The 24,842-nt window shown below is 40.3% G+C and overlaps 1 protein-coding gene across 3 annotated transcripts in view; it reads left to right on the top strand.

The window, feature by feature from the left end:
* Window positions 1-8,267: 8,267 nt before the first annotated feature.
* The window catches only part of sntb1 (syntrophin, basic 1), a 41,651-nt gene continuing 25,076 nt past the window's right edge, over window positions 8,268-24,842 (top strand). For all 3 annotated transcript variants that reach the window (XM_034227814.1, XM_034227813.1, XM_034227812.1), the window contains exons 1-2: window positions 8,268-9,006; window positions 19,695-19,938. In XM_034227814.1, the coding sequence (XP_034083705.1) occupies window positions 8,460-9,006; window positions 19,695-19,938 (791 nt within the window). In that variant the 5' untranslated portion in view covers window positions 8,268-8,459. The remainder of the gene's footprint in view (window positions 9,007-19,694; window positions 19,939-24,842) is intronic.

The following is a 24,842-nucleotide window of genomic DNA, read 5'->3' as shown; positions in this document are numbered from 1 at the left end:
GGTGGGTTATGGCGCTAGAGGAGGTCGGACCAAAACCGCGGCGCAGCCGTGACGCGGCGCAGCGCGGCGCAGACGGACCCAGTGGAAACTGGGGGTAAGCGTTGGCCGGGCACCGTGATGCAGCCGCGGGGCTCAGAGGATCTGCTGCATGTTGTGCGGTATAATACCTCCGCTAAAGCTTTTCTACTTTATAACCCATCGGTTATGTAAGAGTAAGTCATTAATGCGCCTATTTGATATGAATTCCTCTGTATGTATTTCGCCGTTTGTTTTACTGTGAGCAATGAATTATCTTTCTGCAATCTTAGATGTGTACCCAATTTAAACTCATAGTCTGCAGTTACAGCATCGAGTTATTATTATACAATGTGAAGTGAAAACTATATTTTTCATGCTTATGCAACGCTATAGCAGGGTTGCCAACTTTGGGTACCTGGCTGGAGTGAGATTTTGATATCATGGGTTTAATTACACATATGCACACGAAATGACTGCTATCGTGTCAGCAGCGGGACCATAGCATATATATAGGATATATATACAATATATACAAATACACAAAATTGGACACAGACTATAAAGGACACACAGTTTAATTCACTAATGAAAGTCAAACACATGTTTGTTTCCACTGTTTTAGTATGTGCCTGTCGCGATAAGCAATTAATTGACTTATCGTACGATAAATAAAAATGAACTCGATAAATTGCCATTTACATGAGGATGTGACTAGCAGTTTGAAAGGATGTACTTGAATTATTATTATATATTATCATTATGTCAGGGGTCTAAAATGGTCATACAACGGTGCCGACAATATTATCGGTTATCGCAATAATTTCCGGGAAAATGTATCCAACAAAATTAATTATCGTGAGAGGCCTATACATGAAACACACACACACAAAGAAATCTACAGACTTACTCCAAACTGCCAAACATATTAATTAACACACTCTCACTCTCATATACTCTTTGACTCTATTTTGGCCTAGTAGAACAATAAGCAGGAGACTTTTACTTTTTTATCATTTCTACTGGATCTTAGATCTGCGCATGCGCAATACGGGTCGGCAGTTGCGAGAGAGTATTTGTGTTGGGTAATCTATGGTAGGGCCCGGCTAACCCATACAGTGGTGGGGCTCAAGTCAGTATTTGCAATGTAATTACATACACGCTCCCCTTGACAGTGAAACGCCACGCGTGAGGTTTAGATTATTTCCCTGTCTCAATCCAAATTGAACTGTATGAAATAAAAAGGCACATTTGTCTTGTAGTAAATAAAAGGGCGACCTGGAGCCAATGCTGCAATTTCCCCACAGGTGAAAGAGTTGACATGCTGAAAGCCCAACCCCTGCAGGGGGGTCTGGGAGGATTCTTTTGAAATACCAACATAAAATACACATTCTGGTACTCTCTTGAGAAGAAAAATAAATAAATCTATTACTACACGACAAAAAAATGAATGCCATTTTAGTTTTGTGTTACTTTGTTCTGAAAGCTGAACCTGCTGCTCCTCACAGAGAGAATAGGGAAGAGGCTGTGTGAATTACTTTACATTGTGGATAAGGGTGGATAGCCCCCATTGTTCTGTGTGTCAAAATGAAAGACAGCCCACACACCTATCAATCATCAAACCGTGGGGTCTTATTTCATTACGTGTTGGTTTCTATCAACACGTAATGTTGTATCGATGTATATAGAGATGTACTACAGCAAAAGTATTCTCCGTCGGGACTTCCTGCAACAACACCTCGCCGTTATCTTGATTCTGATTGGCCAGAAGACATTATCAAAGATGTTCTATTGAGAAGACGATCACTACGTGACAACAGTTTTCAAAACCGTTTCTAGTCTTCGGTATTCTTGTTTTGGCGTGAGAATAGTTTGGGCAGCGTGAGAGCGTGAGATTGAGAGTGAAAGCGTGTGTCACACGCCAGATGCGTGTGTCACACGCCAGATGCGTGAGAGTTGGCAACAGGGGCGTCGCCTGGGGTAGGCATCCGGGGCTTTAGCCCCGGATGTTTTTTCTTTAGCCCCGGACAAATTCTCCCTCAATAATATAATACATTAACCTACTTTACCTATAGGACGGACGGCATAATTGTAATTTCCCATGTTCAATGAATGCAACACAGAGGCAAGACGACGCCACCAGACCAATCAGGGAGTTATATGGAAATAAACGTGTTTTATTGGCTCTTTATCGTACCTCTCCTCTGTGACAATGTTTAAACTTTAAACTGTCAGCCCCGGACGCGGAGATTCTGAAGATGGACATTAGATATTTCTTTAATAAAAAAGACGGCAATTCTCAAGTGGTGGCTCACACAACAACCCCAGAGCCACCACATGAGCCAGGTGAACAAGGTATGTACCTGTCAGTAAACTTACAAGTTATGCGAACATGTAAGCAAAGCATAAATTATAGCTACGTTGACGTTACTTTGAATCGCGCGGGTAAGCTAAACCGTTAGCAAGTAGCTATAGCTAGCCAGATATATTAAATAAACACTTTGTCATACAATCTAAATGTTGTGTTTTTTTAGCGTTACTTGGTGATTTCAAAGAAAGCTCTCTGGGAAATGTTGACTTACTGTCTGTGTTCGACATGAAGCTAGAAGCTACCTTACAGTAGTACACAGTTGATCCTGATTCCTGAGTGCTGTCAGTTAAAGTGTTTCATAGTTAGCTTAGCTAAGCATCAATCTAGCACTGAAATATATATGGATGTTATGTGACAGTATTTCTGAGAAAAAGTCAGCTGAAATGGTGGCATAGTTGCCACTGCTTTACGTGTCGACAGCATGTTTGAACGTATTTGCAGCAGTAAATGTGGCTGTCTGGCCACTGACGTTGCCATAACAACACCTGCATTTAAATGTGCAACCTCTTTTTGTGACAGATTTTGCATGAAAATATAATTCTTCTGATTGATATTTCCTATTGACAGCTAGTTTCTATGTGAACATTATGAGATGGACAGCCAGCTAACAAGCTTGTTATACAAATATTTCAGATCAAAGCTAATCCAGTGGGGCTCCTGAAAGGGAGCAAGGGACACTATGCTCCCAAATATTAAGCCTTGACCCGCATCTTAAAATTGATATGATAAAAAAAATGATCTGCATTGTCGGAGGCCTTTTTTCCTCATTATCATGTCAAATTGTACAGCTTTCCTTAGTGTTGAATGCAGAAAGATGACTATATTAGAGTATTAAGTGAAAATGACTATATTAAAGTTTTAAGTAAATATATTAAGTGAATTACTCAAACTGCATTTGTATAGGAATGATTCTGTCCTATTGGCAGACAACTACTCTTAACAGTGATATCTACAAGAGGTTTCCAATGTAAATTTAACTATTTTCAATTGGTTAGTATTACATTTTGTGACAGTGTGGTGACACTCATTTTAATGAAAACAAATGTGTGTATCTTGAAATTCATTTATTTGACAGAGCTGGAAACTGATTGACTTACATACTTGTTTATGTTTACCTACACAGTCATCACAGATGAGCCAAACAGAGTAGAGGATGAAGAAAGGGGAACAGGAGAAAGGGACACACAAGAAGGAGATACAACAGACAAGAACAACAATGGAGACAACAATGAACAGGAACACCAGAACAGACGAGAGTCAATGGGTAACATGACTGATTTAGGGACTGCAGATTAGGGCTGTGCAATTTAATCGATCCTGCGATATATATCGATATTTAGTTTTCCGAGAAAGTATCGATATTTCAGCCGCGGGTATCGATACATTAAGTCTGATAACTGTGTTCGTTATTCTCGCGTCCAGGAGAGAAGCTTTAAAAAGGAGACTAATTGAGTCTCTGATAAGGTTCAAATGTATACTTTAATTAATAAAAAGCGCGGTAATGTTACAAGCAGAAGATGGTTCAGTCAGAAAAACAGCTGTGTTCCGCTGCTGGGGGCCGGCCCTCCACGTCTCCAATGTTCGTTGTTGCGCATTACAGAGGATTCAGACATTGTACATAAAATATATAACTAAACACGCCTTTTCTCCTCCTTATCTCTTTCATGACTTTTCATTTAATACATTTTAAACGCTGTAATCAATACTCCAAAAATACCTCACGGCTGGTATCATTTCCGGTAGTTCCGGATGTTGTCTCATGCTACCCACGTCTGTAAACAAACGTATTCAAATAAACTGTACCTTCATTTAATATTCAGCAATAATAATATCTCGACGTCTATAGTTGTAGTGTTGAAATCAGTAGGTTTCGGTGTGCAACACTCCGTGTCATATCGCTACTAAATTCACCTTTATAGTAAATGGTATATTAGCCACATGCTAAATGCTAACCGGAGATGAAGGATTTTCAGAATAAAAGCTTAACAACTGGTTGTGCACAAGAACTTCTGGTTTTTCAGTATAAAACAGCATTTAAACTGACTGTATGTTTAAGGTACTTTATGCCATCAAAACATTGATTTTAATTTCTAACAAGTCCCATTCAAATCCCCCGTGTTCCACCACCTGCTGCACCTTTTAATTCTCCATTCTCCATTGTGATACTGCACTTTATGTACTTACGTTTCAAAGGCTTGTAAGCTACAGTTTGCACTGTTTCAATAAATGAAACTAATTTTCTCACCACATCTTTTGATTCATTTTGTCCAGCATTTGCAAGCTGTAGACTCTCTGTCAGAGCCATATATTGTATAATTGATGCTTTCAGTTTTGAGTTGAATTAATTCAATCCAAGTCAATGGAACACTCACAAGATGTCACCAAAATCACACTGTCCCTTTAAAATCTTTCAGAAAATGATATAAGTGTATCGAATCGTATCGTTGGCTGAATATCGTGATATATATCGTATTGTGAGCTGAATATCGTGTATCGTATCGTATCGTGAGATTAGTGTATCGCTACAGCCCTACTGCAGATACAGGGCCAAGGCAAGTGAGACATCACTGCTTTCCATTTGGCCAGCAAAAGAGATCATTTCAACCGCAAACAGCAAGAGATGAGGGATTATTATTTCCTCCTTCCATCCCTTTTTTCTGTTTAATCTGATTACTAACAACTTCTAATAATTTGACATAGTTTATGATTTAATTGGAAAATGAAGTGTTTTTAAATAATAAACCCGTTTCTGATTCTTTGATTTATTTTTGACATATGGGTGTTGAGAGATGTATCATATCTCTTAATGTTGCTCTCAAAGTGCACAAGATTGATGCTTTTAACTTCAATATTTTTTTTTAATCTTCCTGGGGGACCCCAGAGGAGGTGAGTTCCCCCCAAAATAACACTTTATCTCTGCTTATGTAACTCCGGTGTAGTGTCCCCTTGGCAACAGATCACTCAAAGCTAGTGATTACTTTCCTGCATTTCAATGGACAGCATATAAAAAGGACACGTGAGCTGCATTGCTTAAGAGATCCTCTCATGCTATCTCTTTTACAAAATAAGTGTCCAGTCAACAACAAAACATCAGTGATCGTATAGTGGTAGTATATTTTTCACAAGCAATGTGAAACATTAAACTTCTACAAACTGGTGTACAAAACTCACATACCTGCGTTGATCTCCTGGAGTGTCTCTACTCTTTCTTCTCCACATCTCTTGTCCACCATCAGAGATTGCAAACATTTCAGAAACAGCTAGAGGTAGGGGACAAACAACTTGTTCGCTGGGCATGTCAAAAACCTCCCTGCTTTGATCAAGACTTTAGGGAGCCTTTCAGCCCCTCTAGTAAAGGGACTGGAAAGCAAGCTTTGAAAATGCAGTACCATCTACATGCTGTCATGTTCCAGACACTGCTCTCAACCACTCAGGGCCTGCTTGAATACCTGCAGAAAGAAACAATTGACTTGGTGCAGGCAGTAGATTACAAAACAGCAGTTGAGAACACACTGAAAAGTTACCAAAGTAACGAGAAAGCACATGAGGTCTATGACAAGACCAAGGCCCTGTGCAATGATCTTGATATTCCCGAAACTGTGACACAGAGGAAGAAGCGTAGAAACATGGAAGACTTTGTAGTCAAGGCATCATGTGGAGCAATGTGAAACATTAAACATAAATAAACTGGTGTACAAAACTCACATACCTGCATTTCAATGGACAGCATAAAAGGACACGTGAGCTGGGTTCTGGTGCTCAGATTAGCTATTGATAAATCATATAAAACAAATAGCCAATCACACAAAAAACATGTTGCTGTGACTGTGAGCATTAAACAATTAACATTAAACTAAACAAACACAACAGTACGTTATTGTCCTTATAAAATAAAAACATACATTTTGTCCACCGAGATAATACAGGCACCTTACCCTCAAGAGATCCTCACATGCTATGAGAATCTCCCACAATCCATTGCCGTAACAAAGCTAATGCAGGCACACATTTGTGACACCAGATGGCGCAATTGCGTGTGGGGAGTCTTGCAGTAGAACATTTGACTGTAGCGCCGCCACTGTGGGCTAAGCCCCGAATGTTTCCAGGTCCAGGCGACGCCCCTGGGGAGGGCCTATGATTTTCATGGGAGGGCACACAAAACCGTCACGTGCTGCGGGCCTGCGGCACAATATATTTCAAACAGCAAGGCCAACAGCATTGTGTAAAGACGCACACTTATCGCAAACATACACAAATAAAGGGCAACATAGCAACCACTTTGAAACATTGTGTGCGTGGCAGCACAAACACTGGTAAATCACGAGCAAGGTTGACAGCTAAAAAAGCTATAATATAAACGACAGCTGACACGTAATAACGGCTCCGTGCAGCTGATCTGCACCAAAGTACTCATTTCCTTATTTGTTTCCTCGCGTATCTCTCTCTCTCTCTCCACAAACTCTCACATGAAATGTGTTCTTTTGATGCGGCATGCCTTAGCAGTCCTTTATCAGTCTGTAATGCGTGTTTCCAGTCGCAAAAACCTTTGACAGTAAAAACCGCATCAGATGAAGACGTATTCACTTTAAACTGTCTACAGGGGAAACAAAAGGCTGCGTCTGCTTTTAACGAATCTTCAAGCCATGGTCTGTTGTGTACCATGCAGCGGCAAAAGTGCGCTTATTTCCTGAAAATCTCCCTGGATAACGATCCAGTTTCACCTGGTTGGGTTTATCAACCCCAAGATCATCGCTAACTCAGCCCCGGGGTTTGCCGAGGTCAAGCTTGTGACATTAAGGCGTGCTGCTGCAACGGCAGGTGCAGGGTCGCCAGCAGCACCATCGGCTGCAGTTCTTTCATCGCTATTTCGTTTTAATACATCCTTAGACCTTTTGAGCCAATTTCTGATGTCCATTTTGTAATGCAAACAGGAATGGGAGTCTACAGAATGCACAATAAACAAATCCAGAATAGGCGGCAGAGTGTGACGCTGTGATTGGTCTAAATGGGGACGAATCACAAATCACAGACTCATGCATTTATTTGACGTAGCCTGCGATTTTTTTGTTTTGTTCTGACATCACATACATCGTAGCATAAAAGTTCACAGTTTATTTATAATTAAAAAAATTAAAAAAATATATTTTTTAATTTTTATAAATAATAAAAAACGTGTTTATTGGGGGAGGGCAGGAATGTCAAATGGGAGGGCCTGGCCCTCCCACGGCGCCGGACATGGTGATAACCCTGGTTGCACTCTCACGGTAGAGCCTTCAAGATTGACAGTGCACGCGGGTGTCCCTTTGTGTGGAAATAACACTAATAAGTAGAGTTGGAAAGCAAATTCTCAGGAGGTGGTCTCTCCGTGACAGATCTTCCAAACAAAATGCTCTTTTTCTATTTTTAGTTTAAACATCATAACTGGCACAGGCGCATTCCTGTACGCGCGTAACCGGTCTCACGCCTGCAACGTGAACGCGCTCAGCAAAGTGGGTCTCACTGGGAATTTGAAGACTGGATAGTTTATATTCATATTTCAGATCAGTTGATTTATTTAAAGAAATGGAAATGTCATCTTTCCTATTGCTTCTTCAGTTCCACGTGGCCAAATCACTCACCAGCCCTTGTGATTGTTTTATTCCAATATTGATTTCAAAGTCGGTATACAGGCTTACCCATAATGTATAACATCGAGTTTACTGTATGTACTTGTTGTAAACCTGATACGAGTAAAATGAAAAAAATGTCGGTGAATTTGTAGTGTTTTTGTTCAACAACTGTCAAGTCTCAAATGTTGGGGGGAAATTACTAACACATTTTGTGACTGCAGGATCTGGATCGGCTGACGGCGGGGGGAGCAAACTCCATCCCGCAGATAGGATCTCTGGCAGGCGGAGTGGCAGGCAGCTTTCTCCGAAAGCGCTCGGGCTGGTTGGTCGGGACTCCTAACAAGTCCCGCAGAAACTTCAGAGGGGCAAAGTCCACGCTGAGTGAGAGGGAGACAGGGGGAAGTTAATGTGTGAGAGCGTGCTGGGAACCAAATCACATGTCATTTTAAAGAAATGCTACAAAGATGGCGGTGGTAATCGAGACGGGAGTTTCAGGTGCCTTCGGAGTGCAAAAAAGTGGATTTGTGGAGGTTTTGGTGCGGGAGCGGTGGCACAAAGTTTTGGTCAACTTAAACGAGGAAGCGCTTACGTTAAGCTGCGAGGAGGGCTGCGTAAACGACAACGGGGACGAAAATGTCAACTCCAACGGGGTTACCAACGGATCCTACCTGGACAACAATAACACCAACTCCAACAACGGCCCCCAAACTGTGCGCACCGCGTTCACGGACCTGCCGGAGCGAGTGCCCGAGGCGATCGCCAACAGAAAGCGGTGCGTCAAGCTGACCAAGCAGGAGATAGGGGGACTGGGGATCAGCATCAAGGGCGGGAAGGAGAATAAAATGCCCATTCTCATCAGTAAGATATTCAAAGGGCTCGCAGCGGATCAGACCCAGGCTCTGTACGTGGGGGACGCCATCCTGTCCGTGAACGGCATGAACCTGCGGGACGCGACCCACGACGAGGCTGTGCAGGCGCTGAAACGGGCCGGGAGAGAGGTGACACTGGAAGGTAGGCAAGCTGAGACTGTGTGGATGGCAGAAATCATTTTAGACAGAGATGTGAATCAGAGACTGTGCATTGGAATCCTACATTTTTCATACCTCATGCCCCAATTCCTGTCGTCCATTGGACAAGATAAGGTCTTATTTTAGGAAGAAAGATATGAGTGTGTGTACTGATATATTTTAGTGAAGCACAAAAGCAAAATAAATCAGTGTGTGAGTTTCAGCTTTTTCATAGGTTCTTTTGGAGACCCAATATAACATTACTCAAAGATCCCCAAGGAAGCTCTGGACCTAGACATGCATGGGAACCTAGTTGCAGAGAGGGGTCCTGTGAGATTTTAACATCCCTCTTGTCTTACTATTTCCTCTACTGGCGTTGGGCTGGTTTATGCATTATTCCTTTGCAGACCAGTCAGTGGTCCTCATGACACAACCTATTGCAAATATTTGAATTTTACCTGCCAGTTGATTGCATTCACTCAGTATCCCAGATGCAAATCACTCCCTAAGAGGAACAGAATGAAAAGCAGCAGGGCTCTGAGTGTTGAAGCCTGGGAATGAAAACCTCTGCTGTATAATGTTATTTATTTTCTATCAAAGATATGAAGTGCTGACTGGTAGCAAGAGTAAAGATAGCATGTGGTTATGACACCAGCCTTATCCATATCTCATCTAATCACATTTGTTTACATTTTTCATTAACAGTGCCTCACTTTGTAGGCGCCAAACAATCTCCCACGATGGGAAACTGTCATTAAGCTTTTCAAATGTATTTGATCATCAGCAGAAGAGAGGGAACTACTTTATACATTTTATACACAATTGGGTGGTAATCAAGTTTCTGAATGGCTGTCTTTTGCACAAAATAAGTTAAGATTCAGATCAGTATGTTAACACTTACTAACTATGCAACCAGAGGGGCCATGGGAAGATCATACAAGGTCAGCTTATATCGTCTCTTATCCTCTCACGCTTCAACAAATTCAGCTCTAGAGTTCCTGAAGTGTCTCTCACATATACACACACACACACACACACACACACACACACACACACCACACACACACACACACACACACACACACACACACACACACACACACACACACACACACACACACACACACACACACACACACTTGCTTTCATCTCACTCACACAAACTGTGCAGCCCAGTTAGTTTTGTGCAATTTTTAGCCAAAGTGAAGATAAAATCAGGATAATTGCAGGCACAATCCACCCTGAGGGAAGGACACTATTTCGTCCCCTGAAAACCCACACATACAAACACACATATACTACATATACTCAAGTATTCAAGCACAAATATAAAAAGCATTCACACACCGGAAAATGTAACACACAAGTGCCCAGCCCTAAGATTTTTATTCCTGTTTCTGTGACCCAAGATGGTAAGAACAAAGTGTCTCTTACTCTCGCACACACACATGCACACTTACACACAGACACACACACACATGGTGATGATCCTTCCCAGGGGGACATAAGCGGCTACATTGCAGAGGAAAAAGCAGGTCCCAGCTGAAAACTTACCAAGATAAGACAGGAGGAGAGAGGGAAAGAAGCAGGCAAGAAGGAAGGAAGAGAGAGAGAGAGGGAGATGGGAGGGGAGTAGGAGCTGAAATGTGAATTTAATGGGCAAAGTGCTGTGAGGGAAAGAGATAGAAAGAGACTGAACTAACAAGGGAGCTAACAAGGGAGGCTAACAGTCTGATATTAAGATGACAGCCAGGGTTAACGTAAGGATAACAGGGAGAAAGAAGTGCAATTTAACACAGATAATTTGCGTTTGGCAAAGCAGTGAAGCATAAAGGAATAGTACAAATGACTTCAAAGTGTTTTCAAGGGGTTTCGTGGATCTAAGGGGGATAAGATGTGTTTAACGCGTAAGCCATCATGTTAACTCTAATTCCAAATAAAAAACAATTAAAATGGGAGATGTATTCGATTTTACGCCTGAGTATGAAGCATCTCTAAGACAGATTCTGAGAAAGGGTATGAGAAGGAAACATCTAATTCAACTGAGAGATAGTGCACGTCTCGAGAGGGTTCTGCAACTCTGTGTGTACAATACAGAGCATGTTTGTGCATTTTGTGACTGTGTACCTAAGAGAGCTTGTACGTGTGTGTTTGTGATTTCAACCATAGATTAGGCAAGCCCTACTGGAACCTTGTTTACAGAAATGGAGAACACATTTAGCTAGAATAGGCAGCGACTTCTCACTCCTTCAGGCTATGTTAGGGCAGTAGATTGACCCAGTGGCCGAGGACCACAGTTCAAGTTCAAGTTCTGTCTGAGAGCATCTGCTGTGTTAAAGCGTCCCCTGAGACGCTGGGTTTGTCCGGCTCTGTTCTGTTGCTCAGCATGCAGCTTGACATGTTGAAGTGAATTACCCTTTAGGGACCAATCAGGGTGCTTCTGCAGCTGTTCCACAAAGCGCCTATGGAACTGCAGCCAGTGCTATTATTGAGGTCCAGTGAAAATCTGTTGTTCACAAATAACGCCTTTGATTATATATCATAGGAAAACAATAAATAATATAGTCACAGGTTTGTACTTGCAATTTGAGAGTCACACTGGAGATCGCTAGGTTAGCTAACAAGCTCCATCTGAAGCACTGTCTAATCAGGGCACCTTATCTTAGTCACTTGTATTACAGGAGCCATCATTTATGCTATAAGTAACACCTGTGCCTTTATGCTACTATGACTAGTCAAAACGAATGGGGGAAAAGGCCTATGTTACATGCTATTGGTAGGAGGGTGTTGCTGGAGGTTGTGTTATAATTAGACATCACAGTCTGATCCTAAAGCAAAACAGCACCCGGCTGCCCACCATCCTCGAAAACAAAGTGCTTGCTGAACTGTAAAACAATGTTTGAACCCCCTCTCCCCACATGTTGCCATTGTTAGAATTATAGAGAGTTTCAGCCAATGTTTTAAGCATATTTTTGTTACAGACAATATGCAAAGATGTTTGCCTTGTTCTTTCACAGCAGACGTTTAGACCTGTCGATAATAGAAAACTGTCATAAGTGAGATGTTCACTTGAAGGAGAGCAATAATGGAAAAAGCTTGAACTTCTCTCTCAAAAAGACATGCAAAAAAGACCCAATAGCTGCTTTCACACCAAGTATTTTGCCATACTTAGTTCCCAGCACTTAGTTCACCCATGGAACGAAAGAGCAGATCGCGTTCACACCGGAATAAGTCCCTGAGGGAAGATTACGCAAATGAAGCCGCTGACTTCACTTCTTCTTCTTCTGCTTTGGGTTGACTGGCAGGCCGCAAACAACTTCACGGCGTATACTGCCACCCAAAGTCCCTGGCCGGAAGTCCCCGGAGTTGGGGACTGGCCTTCCGAGTAAATCGCCAGAACGCCGACACCTCCTCATCACTCCACCGCTCCCATGTTTTTTTTTGTGTTGCCATAAGTTATTCTCTCTCCGTTGGTGCACTGGGCTAATGATAATGCTAATAATGCTAATGCCAGCAAATACAATGGCGGCTTCACAAAACTTTTCTCAGTTTTACGGGCCGTGGTTTGCAATCCGCCCAGCCAATCAGAAATTGGAACTTTTTTCTCCCCAGGAAAGTAGCACCTCTCTAGCAGGGACTGAAAAGGGGGTAAAAGTTCTCATGAACTAAGTTCTCTTTTTGGTGTGAACGCAAAATCCCAGGAACTATCGGAACTAAAAGGGAAAAGTATGGGGAAAAGTACTCCGGTGTGAAAGCGCCTATAGTTCAAGGTTTTTTATTTAGTCATACGAACATAGCTACAGTGTAGTTATGCCGATGAAAATCTTGTGTCACAGGCTTCTCCAACAAAGCAACACAATAACACAGAAAAAATAGTAAATAGTAATACAAAAAGAAAAATAGTTTTAAAATAGTGAAATAGTGCAATAAGAGTCTATATGCAAGTTATTGAAATAGGATATTTAGGTAAATAGATAAATAATTTAAAATATTTTTTAAGTAGCAGCCAGATGAATATTAGGGATGTTGTTTCAACTGTTCAGGTGTTTTAACAGATTTTGCTTCAACAGTTAAGGTGTTTAGCAGTCTTATTGCCTGTGGGATGAAACTGTCCCTGAGTCTGGTGGTTTTAGTCCGGATGCTGCGGTAACGCCTGCCAGATGCCAACAGGTCCTGCCCATACACTGTAACTTTATTTCTCTCCCTAAATGAATGGCCAATTGACAACCTATGAGATGCCCTTGATGAAAACATCAGGAGCCGTTGCCCCTTTACCTGCCGGTGGTAATAACTTCATGAATGGCGTCAGTAATGGATAACTACTCTTACAGCTGTCCCTGTTCTCTCCTTCAGCATTTCTCAATTCCCAGTTTGCACATCCTTGATTACTCTGCTCGCCTCGTGTTGTTTTTCATAATTGTTTTGTTATATATGCAATGCTGATTGAAAATTCAGTTGAATCATGGGGGTGTTAAGTGTATATTTTCCCTCAGAACAAAGAACACTTTCATAGGATAAAAAGAGATGAGAACAATTCCTTTGGAGAATTGCGTAACTCAATTCACTTTTCTATAATTAAAACTGGATAATTTCATATGTAAAGCTCTTAACACGTTTTGATTACAGTCTATTTTAGAGCCAGAAGGAGATGTAGATGATGTCTACCCCACACAATGAGGGTCAGATTATTCATAGTATAACTGTATGATGATTATACCTGTTTGATCATTCATTGAATTACGTGTAGGCTGAACAAAGACTTAATTCCCATGGTTGACTTGCTGTAACCTGACCACAAAGTAGTACAGGTTGACTATAGCTAGATTAATTGAGAATACTCATTATATTATTCCCATTAAAGGTGTGTCAAAAGTGTTCTGCAGTTTTCTTTAACAGTAGGCTGTAATAATACCTACTACTGTGAAGCCTATCAAGGCGATCTTATGCAAACGCTAGAGCTGATAGAATGTAACCTTACCATAAGATCTGCCCTGCTTTGTTCTAGCTGCCTCAAGCAAGATTTCCACTCTTGCAATTTACAGCTTTATTGATGGTGGGTTTACCATTAATATGTAAGAATGTGTACATTTTATTCCATCACAAACACACTGTTTAATACATTCCATATGCCCTTTCTGTTGAGTTTTGATTTCAGAAAGTAAAAAGACACAGTCGCCCAAACCTTTTAAATTCCATATTTTTCTCATACTCCCTACCCCTCTCACATCTATGGTAGAGAAATCAAAATGATGGTTGCTACACTAAGAGTACACAATGTTGGGGTGAATGGTTCAGCCTACCGTCAACTAACTACTGGACCCCATATATAAATAATTGAGACAGCTTTTTGTCAGAATGGATGAATATGAGTGGGTATAGTGGGAGAAAAAACAATCCAGGTTGAAACTGGTAGTAGTTTCACTTTGTAAGGAAAATCAATTTCAGTGTGGACACACAGCATCAGACTGTATCATTTGTAAGCATCAAGTCCAAAAAGCTGTTATTTAAAAGCAGAAGAAATCAAGAAAAGAGTACAATTTAAGAACATCTGCTACACTTTGGCTGACAGGAAATGAGTCAGTGTCCTGTAAGCTCCCCTGTTGATCCTTTAACAAGCCCTACCTGTCATCACCTGATATCTGGATGAGTGTGTGTGCTGTTGTCAGCAGTGTGTGATGCAAAGTGTGTGGTTAGGAGCTTGTGACTGTTTATATGTAGTCTAGACTGATGCTACACTCAATACTTGTGTGTGTGTCCTGGTGTTAGCATTGTGTTAGCATTGTGTGACTTTTATGCCTAAAAAAGATTCAACAGGGTGATCAAAAGTGACCAATAAGAAGTCTGTTTTGCAGCTTCACTGATTGTTGAATCCGTTTTGGTGTAGATGATTACAAAGATTTACATGTTCTGTAAAGCATCTGTTCTCACTTTCTGTGTGTGAGTGAGTAAGTTAGTTTATGTAGTCATTTATTGCAATAATGAAACCTGAAACACACCGCTCACTGGTTTAAAGATCGATGATAATAACGTTTCCTGTCTTACAGCACAGCGCAGATTACAATGAAAACTGTGGCAGGTTAACCACTTGAAATTATTTTTGACTTTTAAACAATGTGTCCTGATCTCAAACAGAAAGTGGGGAAATAGCTACACAGATGTGGCTGTGAACAAAACCTTTTACCCTACAAACATTTGTACTTATGCTATACTTTAATAAGAGCATCAACTATAAAGTTGAATGTAGCATAAGGTCATTCTTTACCGTACAAATAATACACTCAGTAAATAATGCACATAGTTAAGCCTCAGCAATATTTGAGAAAATGGGATTTTAGTTGTTTTTCTCAGGGCATTTAATCCTAGTAGTTGTTAATCCTTATTTGTCCATTAATATCCATGGTATTGTTTACTGTAATGGAGATGTCACATATAATGAGTCTTTCTGTAACGCAGTGTGGAGTAAACATCTACTGTATTTGCATCTTTCTGTGTGCAGAATTCAGTACAAATGTATACTTGTACAAATTCACATTTTTAAATTCCTACGTACAGCCAAAGAAATATGATTTGTATACAGAAGACCTACTATATAGCTATTAAACTATAGGTTCCAAAACAGTGTGTCAGCTCACCTTTGCCATCTCTTTAACATTTTAGCAACAATTACCATCGTCTTCTTTCTGATTTAAAATATATTCAACATCTCTTGTTAAAAGTTCAGTGCTGGCAGAGAGTTAGTAACTGTTTGACATCAAGTTCAGAGTTCAGTGTCCGTGAGATATTCTACCCACGCACATTTAAAATGTATTGGTCAAATTCCTCCTATAAAAAGGGCCTCCATCCAAGTCACTGTTCATTGTTCAGTTAAGGCGATATTTGAAGTCTTTGATATGTTGGTCAACATTTTACGAAAAGACGTCTTGAGGGTGGATTTGAAAAGGTATTTTGTGCTGCCACAGGATCCAGCTACCTGCTCAGTGCCGACAGAGTAAAAGCCTTCATTCTGCGATCAGAGGAGTCTTTCCCCTTTTCCTGCCTCTTTGCCCCGCTCTGTTCTTATTCCAGCTTTACCAACGTCAAACCTTCTACTTTCTCTCCCACAGGCTCAATAAAAGGAGGTTTCTTTTTTTCATTGGTACACCTCCTCACCAAATAACAAATCCCCTTTATAAGCATATGGTATAACTTCCAGTGACTTCAGACACCATTAAATACTGTTAAGCACCATTATGTAAAAAAAGACACAATGAGGTATGTGTTCGTGCGTGTGTGTGTGTGTGTTTGTGGTAGGGGGTTGTTGCTGCTGAACCACACATGTCGAGGAATGCAACTGAACAAGTGTGTGTGTGTGTGTGTGTGTGTGTGTGTGTGTGTGTGTGTGTGTGTGTGTGTGTGTGTGTGTGTGTGTGTGTGTGTGTGTGTGTGTGTGTGTGTGTGTGTGGTGTGTGTGTGTGTGTGTGTGTGTGTGTGTGTGTGTGTGTGTGTGTGGTGTGTGTGTGTGTGTGTGTGTGTGTGTGTGTGTGTGGTGTGTGTGTGTGTGTGTGTGTGTGTGTGTGTGTGTGTGTGTGTGTAGTGTGTGTGTGTGTGTGTGTGTGTGTGTGTGTGTGTGTGTGTGTGTGTGTGTGTGTGTGTGTGTGTGTGTGTGTGTGTGTGTGTGTGTGTGTGTGGACGACACATCTGAACACCTCTGAAGAAAAAATAGCCTCATTTTGAAAATGTGTTCGAGTTGAGCACAGTTTAATAATCCGTGTTTTTTTATTGAATGGTTTTCAAACTGCATAAAGGAAGTAGCTTTTTTACTGGTTGGTTGAACAACTTTTCTCTGGTGATACATTGAGACATCTAAATCACAACTACTGAAACAGCAAGCTTCTGTTTCTACCCTCAGTGGAGACTAAGAGTCATACTGAAAAAGATTGAGTTGCATCTGTATGGGCATGATCTCACTTTTTTCTTAAGCACGAGACAGAAAAATGGAAACTAAAATCCGACAGATGGGTGATGGCAGCCTTTCATTTGGATCTTTTGGTTTTGATTTATGTAACTGCTGCTTTCAAACGGTATAAGGCCTATCCTCTCCGAGTTGTTATTGTGCTATTGAGGTTATTGTGCAGAGTTGGCCGTGTTGGTGCTGTAATGGAATAGAAACACGACCCATGGGAACGCACACACATTCACACACTTCCACTGTAATGATCACACCGACTCCACCCCATTTATTTTCCCCTCCGCTGGAAACAGCCAAGCTTTATTTCTGGGCGCAGTGAGGCTGCTGGTCCATGAGTGTACATTTGCTCCATTCAAAATGTCATTGTAAAGGTTAACCAAAGACAAATCAACCACTAAATATGTTTGCGTAATAGCTGCATTTGATTGATTGAGTGTTTTCAATTGAGTCAGGTAATAAAGTGGACTGTAAATCACAGAGACTAAGCTGTTGGTGAACCTCTCATCTCATTCCTCATTAGCAATAGAAATAATCGTTTCATTATTAATTAATTGATTAATCATTTAAAATATGATAAAGGGTTTATTGCCAAGGGTGATAGTTGATGTCTTCAAACTGCCAGTTGATGTATTTAGCCGATAAGATTGTATCATGCATTAATTATATTCCCAACAACCACTGTGTTTGTATTGTTTCATTCTTTTTTATAAAGCTTATCACATCTTTATATCAAATCTTTTAAGAAGCACATTCTTGTTCACTGACCATTTTGTTGTGTTGCTTCTGTTGGCCGCTATCTTACAATTAAATAGTACATTTGAAAACAGGAGTCTAAAAATATGCTTACTTGCTGAACATTTTTGTTTGTCGATCCTTTCCAAAGTCTGTCAGAAGTGCTGGATTATCACTGGCACAGACAGACATTTGGGGGATTTAATGTATGTGCTGTTCCTTTGCAGCTTCATCATGCTCTGCAGCACAGAAGATGAGGCAGACAGTGTGCGTGTCATCTTCGTACTTTGATAAATATATCTCAAATTTGAAAGCTTTGTTACACTTGCTGCCTTTTTTGTTGCCGTTTGCCTCTTTTCTATATTAAATCCTAAATGTGTCACATAGAAGTATGGCTCCTTAGAAACATCACCAGACAAGGTTTTCATCATCTGCAGCAGAATGAATATTTTCAGTCCATTGAATTCAGTGGTATAGCACTTTTATCAAATGGATTTTCCGCCCTTTAATCTATGCGGGTTATTCTATGCTGCAATTGGATCAAATCTTCTTTGAAGGTCCATCCAGGACACTCTCACATCACCCGCGTCTCCTGCTCTTGCTTTGTGTCAGCCTGTCATCTCTCGTCTGCAGGTTGGCGTTAGGCTTGCTACACACAGTCTCACAGGGGTCAATAGTGCTTCTTCCAAGAATAGTTCACTTTTTGGATTACAAACGCCACCAGCCATATGCCAATTAAACGCGGCTAGTACAGTAGGATATGCCAATTAAACATCCAGGGCATACCAAAGATCCAGAACATTTGGGACAAGGAAAGCATACTGCTTTATCTCTGCGTCTCTATTTCTGTCTTTCACTGAAACATGTGTCATGTCTTCCTCTCTTTTCTTCTACCCTTATAGACCTAAAAACACGATGAATTTCAAATCAAGCCCCCAGTGATTGAGCTTATTTATGTTTTGCTGACATCAAAATAGGCTTTCTGAGGTACTTGGCATAAGCTGTGATGGTTTTATCAGGACATGTTGGAGGCTGTGGGGGTTAGATGGCTCAGTGTTTATGAGATGATAACTTTTTTTGATGCTGCCTGTCTGTAGCAACGGAGACGAGGTGTGAATCATCAGTGCAGTTAACAGCATGAATACATTACAGCATGCCTAATATTAAGAAATTAACTAAAGCTATGTCTGCTTTGAGTATACGCATTTTGACTTTGCTGTTGTTTAAAATTGACAGCAGAGAGCCAACTGGGCCAGTTTACGGGCATTAGAAGGTAATAATGTGATCAAGTGAGTTTTCCTGCTGTCAGTGCAACAAGCACGCATCATTTTATTTGCATACTTTTAAATGACAGAATAACTACATGTGCAAAATGTTATATTCAAATCTAACTTGTGGACTACACTAATGCAAACCTAATACAGCTATTGAAGTCTCATAGTCTAAAATAAAGTCATACCGACAATTCCCTAGGCATTTCCATGCTACACTTGCATATCTTTAGTTAATGCATCAGTTATGCACTGAGATATTGCTGAGAGAACTCTGCCCCATGACTGTCTTTAATACTTGCCAAATGCCTCCGAGGTACCATCATTAAACAGTTTCTCTTTCTGTTGTTTACCTAAACATCCTCACATCCTCCCTTTGACAGACACAAACTCTCTTCAAAGCAGTGAGCCTCGTAACAGCAGTTTGTCTGTTGCCTTTGATATAATAAAAGGGGTCGCATAAAAAGATGGCTTTCACAGTCACACATTCGGGATATTCTACTCGGATTTAAATAAACATCTGCGTTAACACAATTCATATGTAAAGAGACTGCCGTGTTCAGAGCAGTTGAGCAGTACAGCATTCCACTTCAATGTAATGAGTGTTTTTGCACTGTGAAATTCGTAAGTAATCTGTGTCAATATTTTGCCAGTTAATGTGATAAAAATGAAGCCCCCATAGCACCTTGTTCACGATGTCTGACTGTATACTGGAAACCTCTTTCTTCCTTTTCTGCCCAGTGAAGTACATGCGTGAGGCCACGCCGTACGTCAAAAAGGGCTCCCCTGTGTCGGAGATCGGCTGGGAAACCCCCCCTCCTGAGTCTCCTCGCCTCGGCAGCCACTCCCTCACCTCCTGCTCCCCCTTCGACCCCCCAAGCTCTCCCACCCAGCCTTCACTGTCCCTGCAGGGCGACAGAAGGTGCATACCACTCAGGATGTGTTGTGTAACCCGAGCCATGACCACACCTGACCCAGAGAACAGGTAGGTGATATACACACACACACACACACACACACACACACACACACACACACACACACACACACACACACACACACACACACACACACACACACACACACACCACACACACACACACACACACACACACACACACACACACACACACAGAGACCATAAAGATGCCTGGATCCTCATTCTTTTGCTGAAGGCAGGTCACTGGAGATACTGCATTTTTCAGACTCCTGAATATGATCTGCCTGCTGCTCTTCTGCTTTTAATTCACAGACTAACGACTAGTTCATCGATTAACTCACATAGTTCAGTCACGTGTAAGTGTAATCGTTTTTTAAAGATTTACATCTTCAGGAGGCACAAATGGGCTTGGGGCGGCATGACATAAACAGGATTATAATTTTTTGCTAAGTATTGACAGGGGGACAAACACAGATTGTTGCTGTTTGTATTGCATTTATGTATACTATTTAAAAAAAGAGAATATTGCTGGTCATGCTTTTTAAAAGAGCAATAGAAAACATTTGTGCTTTAACTTATTATTATGAAGTTTGTTGATTGATCAACGCAATGGGTTTAGAATAATCACACATCTGCGTTTATATTCCCTAAAGCATTGCTTTACAGTGAAATTCTGTCTGCTAATTCTGGGTCTAAAACGTCCTCTTCCAATAGAAGCCCAAGACTATCACTGCATACTAGCCTTTGCTAAAGGGCAAATTAATAAAAAAAAGCAGCAGACCAACCATAGTAATGTAACTGTTGTAACATTAACCTGGCTAAAGCCAAAATGATTAATAATATCAAGGGATATCCTTATCAATCTCCTATTTCACATGAAAATCAATAAACAGAAGATATATCATCACTGTCTCTGTTTTGAAATTCCAGTGGAAACAACCACGTTTTTGGTAAAAAGTGTAATCACCAAATATAAATTACATTTTATTTCCATTTTATGTTCACTACATTGATACAGGCTGCTGCAGTGAGAAAAGTCATGTGACATGTCTTGTGTGTGTTGTGGTGAACCCAAACTGCCTAAACTATCCCAGAGAGTTTGTGTCCATACTGTCACTTGCTATAAAGTTCAACTCTGAAACAACCAGAAGATGACTGTGAATGAACCAAAGGTTAACCAACCCTCCTCTGCTCCTTGACTCTACAGTCTGACAGACAGACAATAGGAAAGTCTTCCTCTGCGTCTTCAGCCCGCTTCTTCTTCAGTTTTTAGACAGACCTTTGAAGTGGCACTCTGATTATTCTCGGTCTATTAGGAGGTGTTGTCAAGTGAATTGGTTTGTAATATGACAATGGCCCAATCAAACAGCATGGGGGCAGAGAGAGATTTACTGTTTAAACATTGTTGGTGTCACACTGTATGAATGTGTGCTTTCTGTCCCAGATGTCTCTCTCTTACCGCGTTGTTTCCCTTCCCGTTTGTCTCAACATTGTCTCTCTTTCCTGTTTTATAACTCTTTCTCACTTGTTTGTGTTTTTCTGCCCCTTTTGTTGTCTCCCTTTTTGTTCTTTCATGATCCATCTTCTGTGTTCCCAGCTTTTCTGCAATCTATTCTCTCCTTCTACCGCATCTCCATCCTCTTGTCATTACCGTCTTGATTTGTTTTCTATTTCTCTCTTTGCGGTTCTCAGTTGTCTTTTCTGCATATGTATGATTTGAGAAGTATGAAATAGTTGAACCTCACTAAAGTTCAAAGCTTCAGACAACATCAAAGTCAAGTCATAAACGTGAATAGTGACTTCAAAGTCCCTCTGTCTGTGAAGACGTTGTTAGACAGCTCTACGCTGCATCTGTTAAATGTAAATGCTTATACACACACAAACAATCAGTTTGTGAAAAAATAAGAACAGAATAAACAGACAAGGCAGATGGTTCTCTGCTGACTGGATGTCCAGTATCATACAACTTTAATTTCCCTCAAAATAAAAAAACAAATCATAAGAAAAGGACATTATTAATTATTCTGAAATGCAGGTGTCACTTTTTCTTGCTTGGAATGTGTCCACTGTTTGTAGAGTGAGTGACAGAGATTGTGTCCATGAGCCATTGCCTGTGGCAGTATGAGCCCGCCCCCCCATGTCTCTTCAAAAATGCTCACACTGTGTAGATCACTTTTGAGGAATCACATTTTGTCTTTGAAGCAACAGTAAAGTATAATCTAATAGGTTTGTTATTGTCAATTAGATAATACAAATCTGCATGCAACTAGAACTCGGAGGTGATGAGCCTAGCTTAGCATGAAGTACATATCTGAAAAAACAAGAAAGTATAACTGTGTGAGTTAGTATATTTGAGATATTTATTTACCTATTAAACAGCGCATACAATGCAGGCCTTACCACCAATTACTTTTAAAGCCATTTAACTGCAGCAGACAAATATGCAATGTCATAATAATATTAATAATAATATAGTAAGAGTTTTGCTAGCCAAAGCAGTCTTTGGTCAGTCTTTTTCAACTGTTGTTCATCTTTAATATTATCATACTTTTTTTTGTTTTGTGAAAATGTGACTGAATCTTTGAGATATTACAGATTGTCTTTGGTTTTGAGAGGGCTCTAGTTTTCAAAGTATTCTGGTGTATGGTAGGCATTAGATAAATAAATGAAATAAATAAAAACAGATTTTCCATTACAAAAAACGAAATGTAATCCTACATTTCAAAATGCCGGAGCCTGTTTGGTAAGCATTCTGCTCCGATCTTGGTTTAAATATTAGACTTTTCACGAGCACTGTTGGGTTGAACATTCACTATGTTGGCCATAACTGTGACTTTATTGGTCATCCAGTTACACACAGAACTGGGGTCAATAACTCTTCTAGTGTTTTTTACTGTTCACAGATAACACAGTGTTTTAGTGGTTTGGTAAAGCTGGCCAGGTTTACCTTGACCAGCATGTTTTTTTATGAAGGTCCTTCCTTGTTTTTCACAGCCATGGAACATTCCACTTTGACTGAACCGTAAATATTTAGTGAATGTTTAGATGGGAGAAAACCTAATTTCAACCTAGCCTGTTATGCGTTATCCTTGAAACGCGTATTTATACTAAAAGTTAAAAGTTGGAAGATTCTTAGTATCATGGTGTTTATAGATAATGTAAGTCAGATAAAGATTGTCAGGTTAGAATCAAACCGATTCTTTGTTTTTCTTATTTTGGGATTCGAGCTAAAATAGGTTTAGGGGGCTTTTTGTTAAGTTTTGCTTATGTTATTATACTAGACTCCCCTTGAGGGTTGCTCTTCTCATTTCAGCATGTTGTTTAAACTTTGTGTAAGCCTGAAAGGACAAGCAGAAGAGAAAGATACAACGGAAGGCAGAGCACGTACAGTGATGAAACGAGATGATAAAAGACAAGGAAAATAAAAGTGAAACAGTATGGAGGAGAAAAGATAAGTGAAGATTTGATTGATTCATCTTTTTTTCTAGTTTGTAATACTCTGAAGACATCTTCCTCACCTTACTGTAACATTTACATTTTATAGGCAAATAAAGTATGATTTCCTGGGACATTGATTAAATACAAAAAAAGAGGATTATACTCCTATCCTTTACAGTTTGGATTAAAAATGTTAAGTGAAGGTGTGGAAACAGGGGACAAGAAAAAGAGAGGAGGGTGTGGGCAGGGAAAGGACAGACATTGAGAAAGAACAGAAAAGGCTAAGATGAGCAAAGAAAAGGGAAAGGAAAGCTTGTGTGGCTTTGTAAGAGGAGGAAATGAATCCTGGCAGAAACAGCACAGTTCCCGGTTTGACAGTTGTCTACAGTACCTTTGTTTAACCTTAAAGGGATGAAAATGTACACTCTTTTGGTGCATACCAGTGCAGGAAAATTGGCCTATACATACTTTCCTGGTACTACTGATCTCTTAAGTTGTCTCCAGCATTATTGCTTCAAAGCTGATATCCTGTTTGTATTCCATATCTCATCTCAAATGTCCACTGAAGAGGAGGTCAAACTGTTAGCCCTACCCATTTACGACCTTTCTTAACATCTCATCTGATTATTTTCATGCTGAAATGGAATTTTATAGCTCAGGTGTTTGGCAAAATATCTTTAAGACTAAGCGAAATAATGGAAGTGCAAAATCTGTGAAGGAGAACTACAGTATGCAGACAATTCAACAAGTGGCTTAGTCAAACATACAGATCTCCATTCTGAATCAGCAGCAGGGCCGAAGAGCTGCATTCAACAAAAGCATTGGATTGGAAAGACTCACTCAAGTGACAGCTAAATGTCCCAGGACAGTGCTGCCCAATCCTCAAACCACTAAAATAACTGGCCACATAGGGTGGTTCCCTTTACTGCAGCTTCACACTCTAATAACCCCGCGTCAGAGCTGTAGAGGCAGTCAAAAGCTTACATTCTGATCTGAGAGATCCACTGCAAACTTGCAATTTGTATATGAAAAATTTCCCTCAAGGACTTTACATTTTAGATATAATTTTCCAAGACTTAAAAACATCTCTACATGAAACCTACTGTATATGTGCTACAACTATTCATTGTTAATTATTATTTCGCCAAAGAAATATGAACTGGATTTATTGTGAATTCAAACCTTGTTTTTTTGTTATTTGGGTCATCTGTGACACACATTTATTATCGTGATTCAAATAGGCTTGTATTTTGTATGTTCAGTATTTCAACAGTGTTCTAAAATGTGTAACTGCTTTAAATTGGATATTTCGCCATTAAATTATTTAATTAATGCAACTGTTGTGTTCATACAAAGTTCATCAATTAATAATTCAAATAAAATGACTGCATGACTTGCATCCTTATGCTAGAAGTGACCTACCAAGCTGAATACATATTTGCTATATATATCATGCTAATCCTGGGAGAACAATTACCCTTTGATCAAGGGAGACAGTGATCTTTTTTCAG

Source organism: Gymnodraco acuticeps, unplaced genomic scaffold (genome assembly GCF_902827175.1).
Source record: "Gymnodraco acuticeps unplaced genomic scaffold, fGymAcu1.1, whole genome shotgun sequence".
NCBI classification, from domain to species: domain Eukaryota; kingdom Metazoa; phylum Chordata; class Actinopteri; order Perciformes; family Bathydraconidae; genus Gymnodraco; species Gymnodraco acuticeps.
The sequence above is the reverse complement of the archived record's forward strand: the minus strand, read 5'-3'. Positions and strand labels throughout refer to the sequence as shown.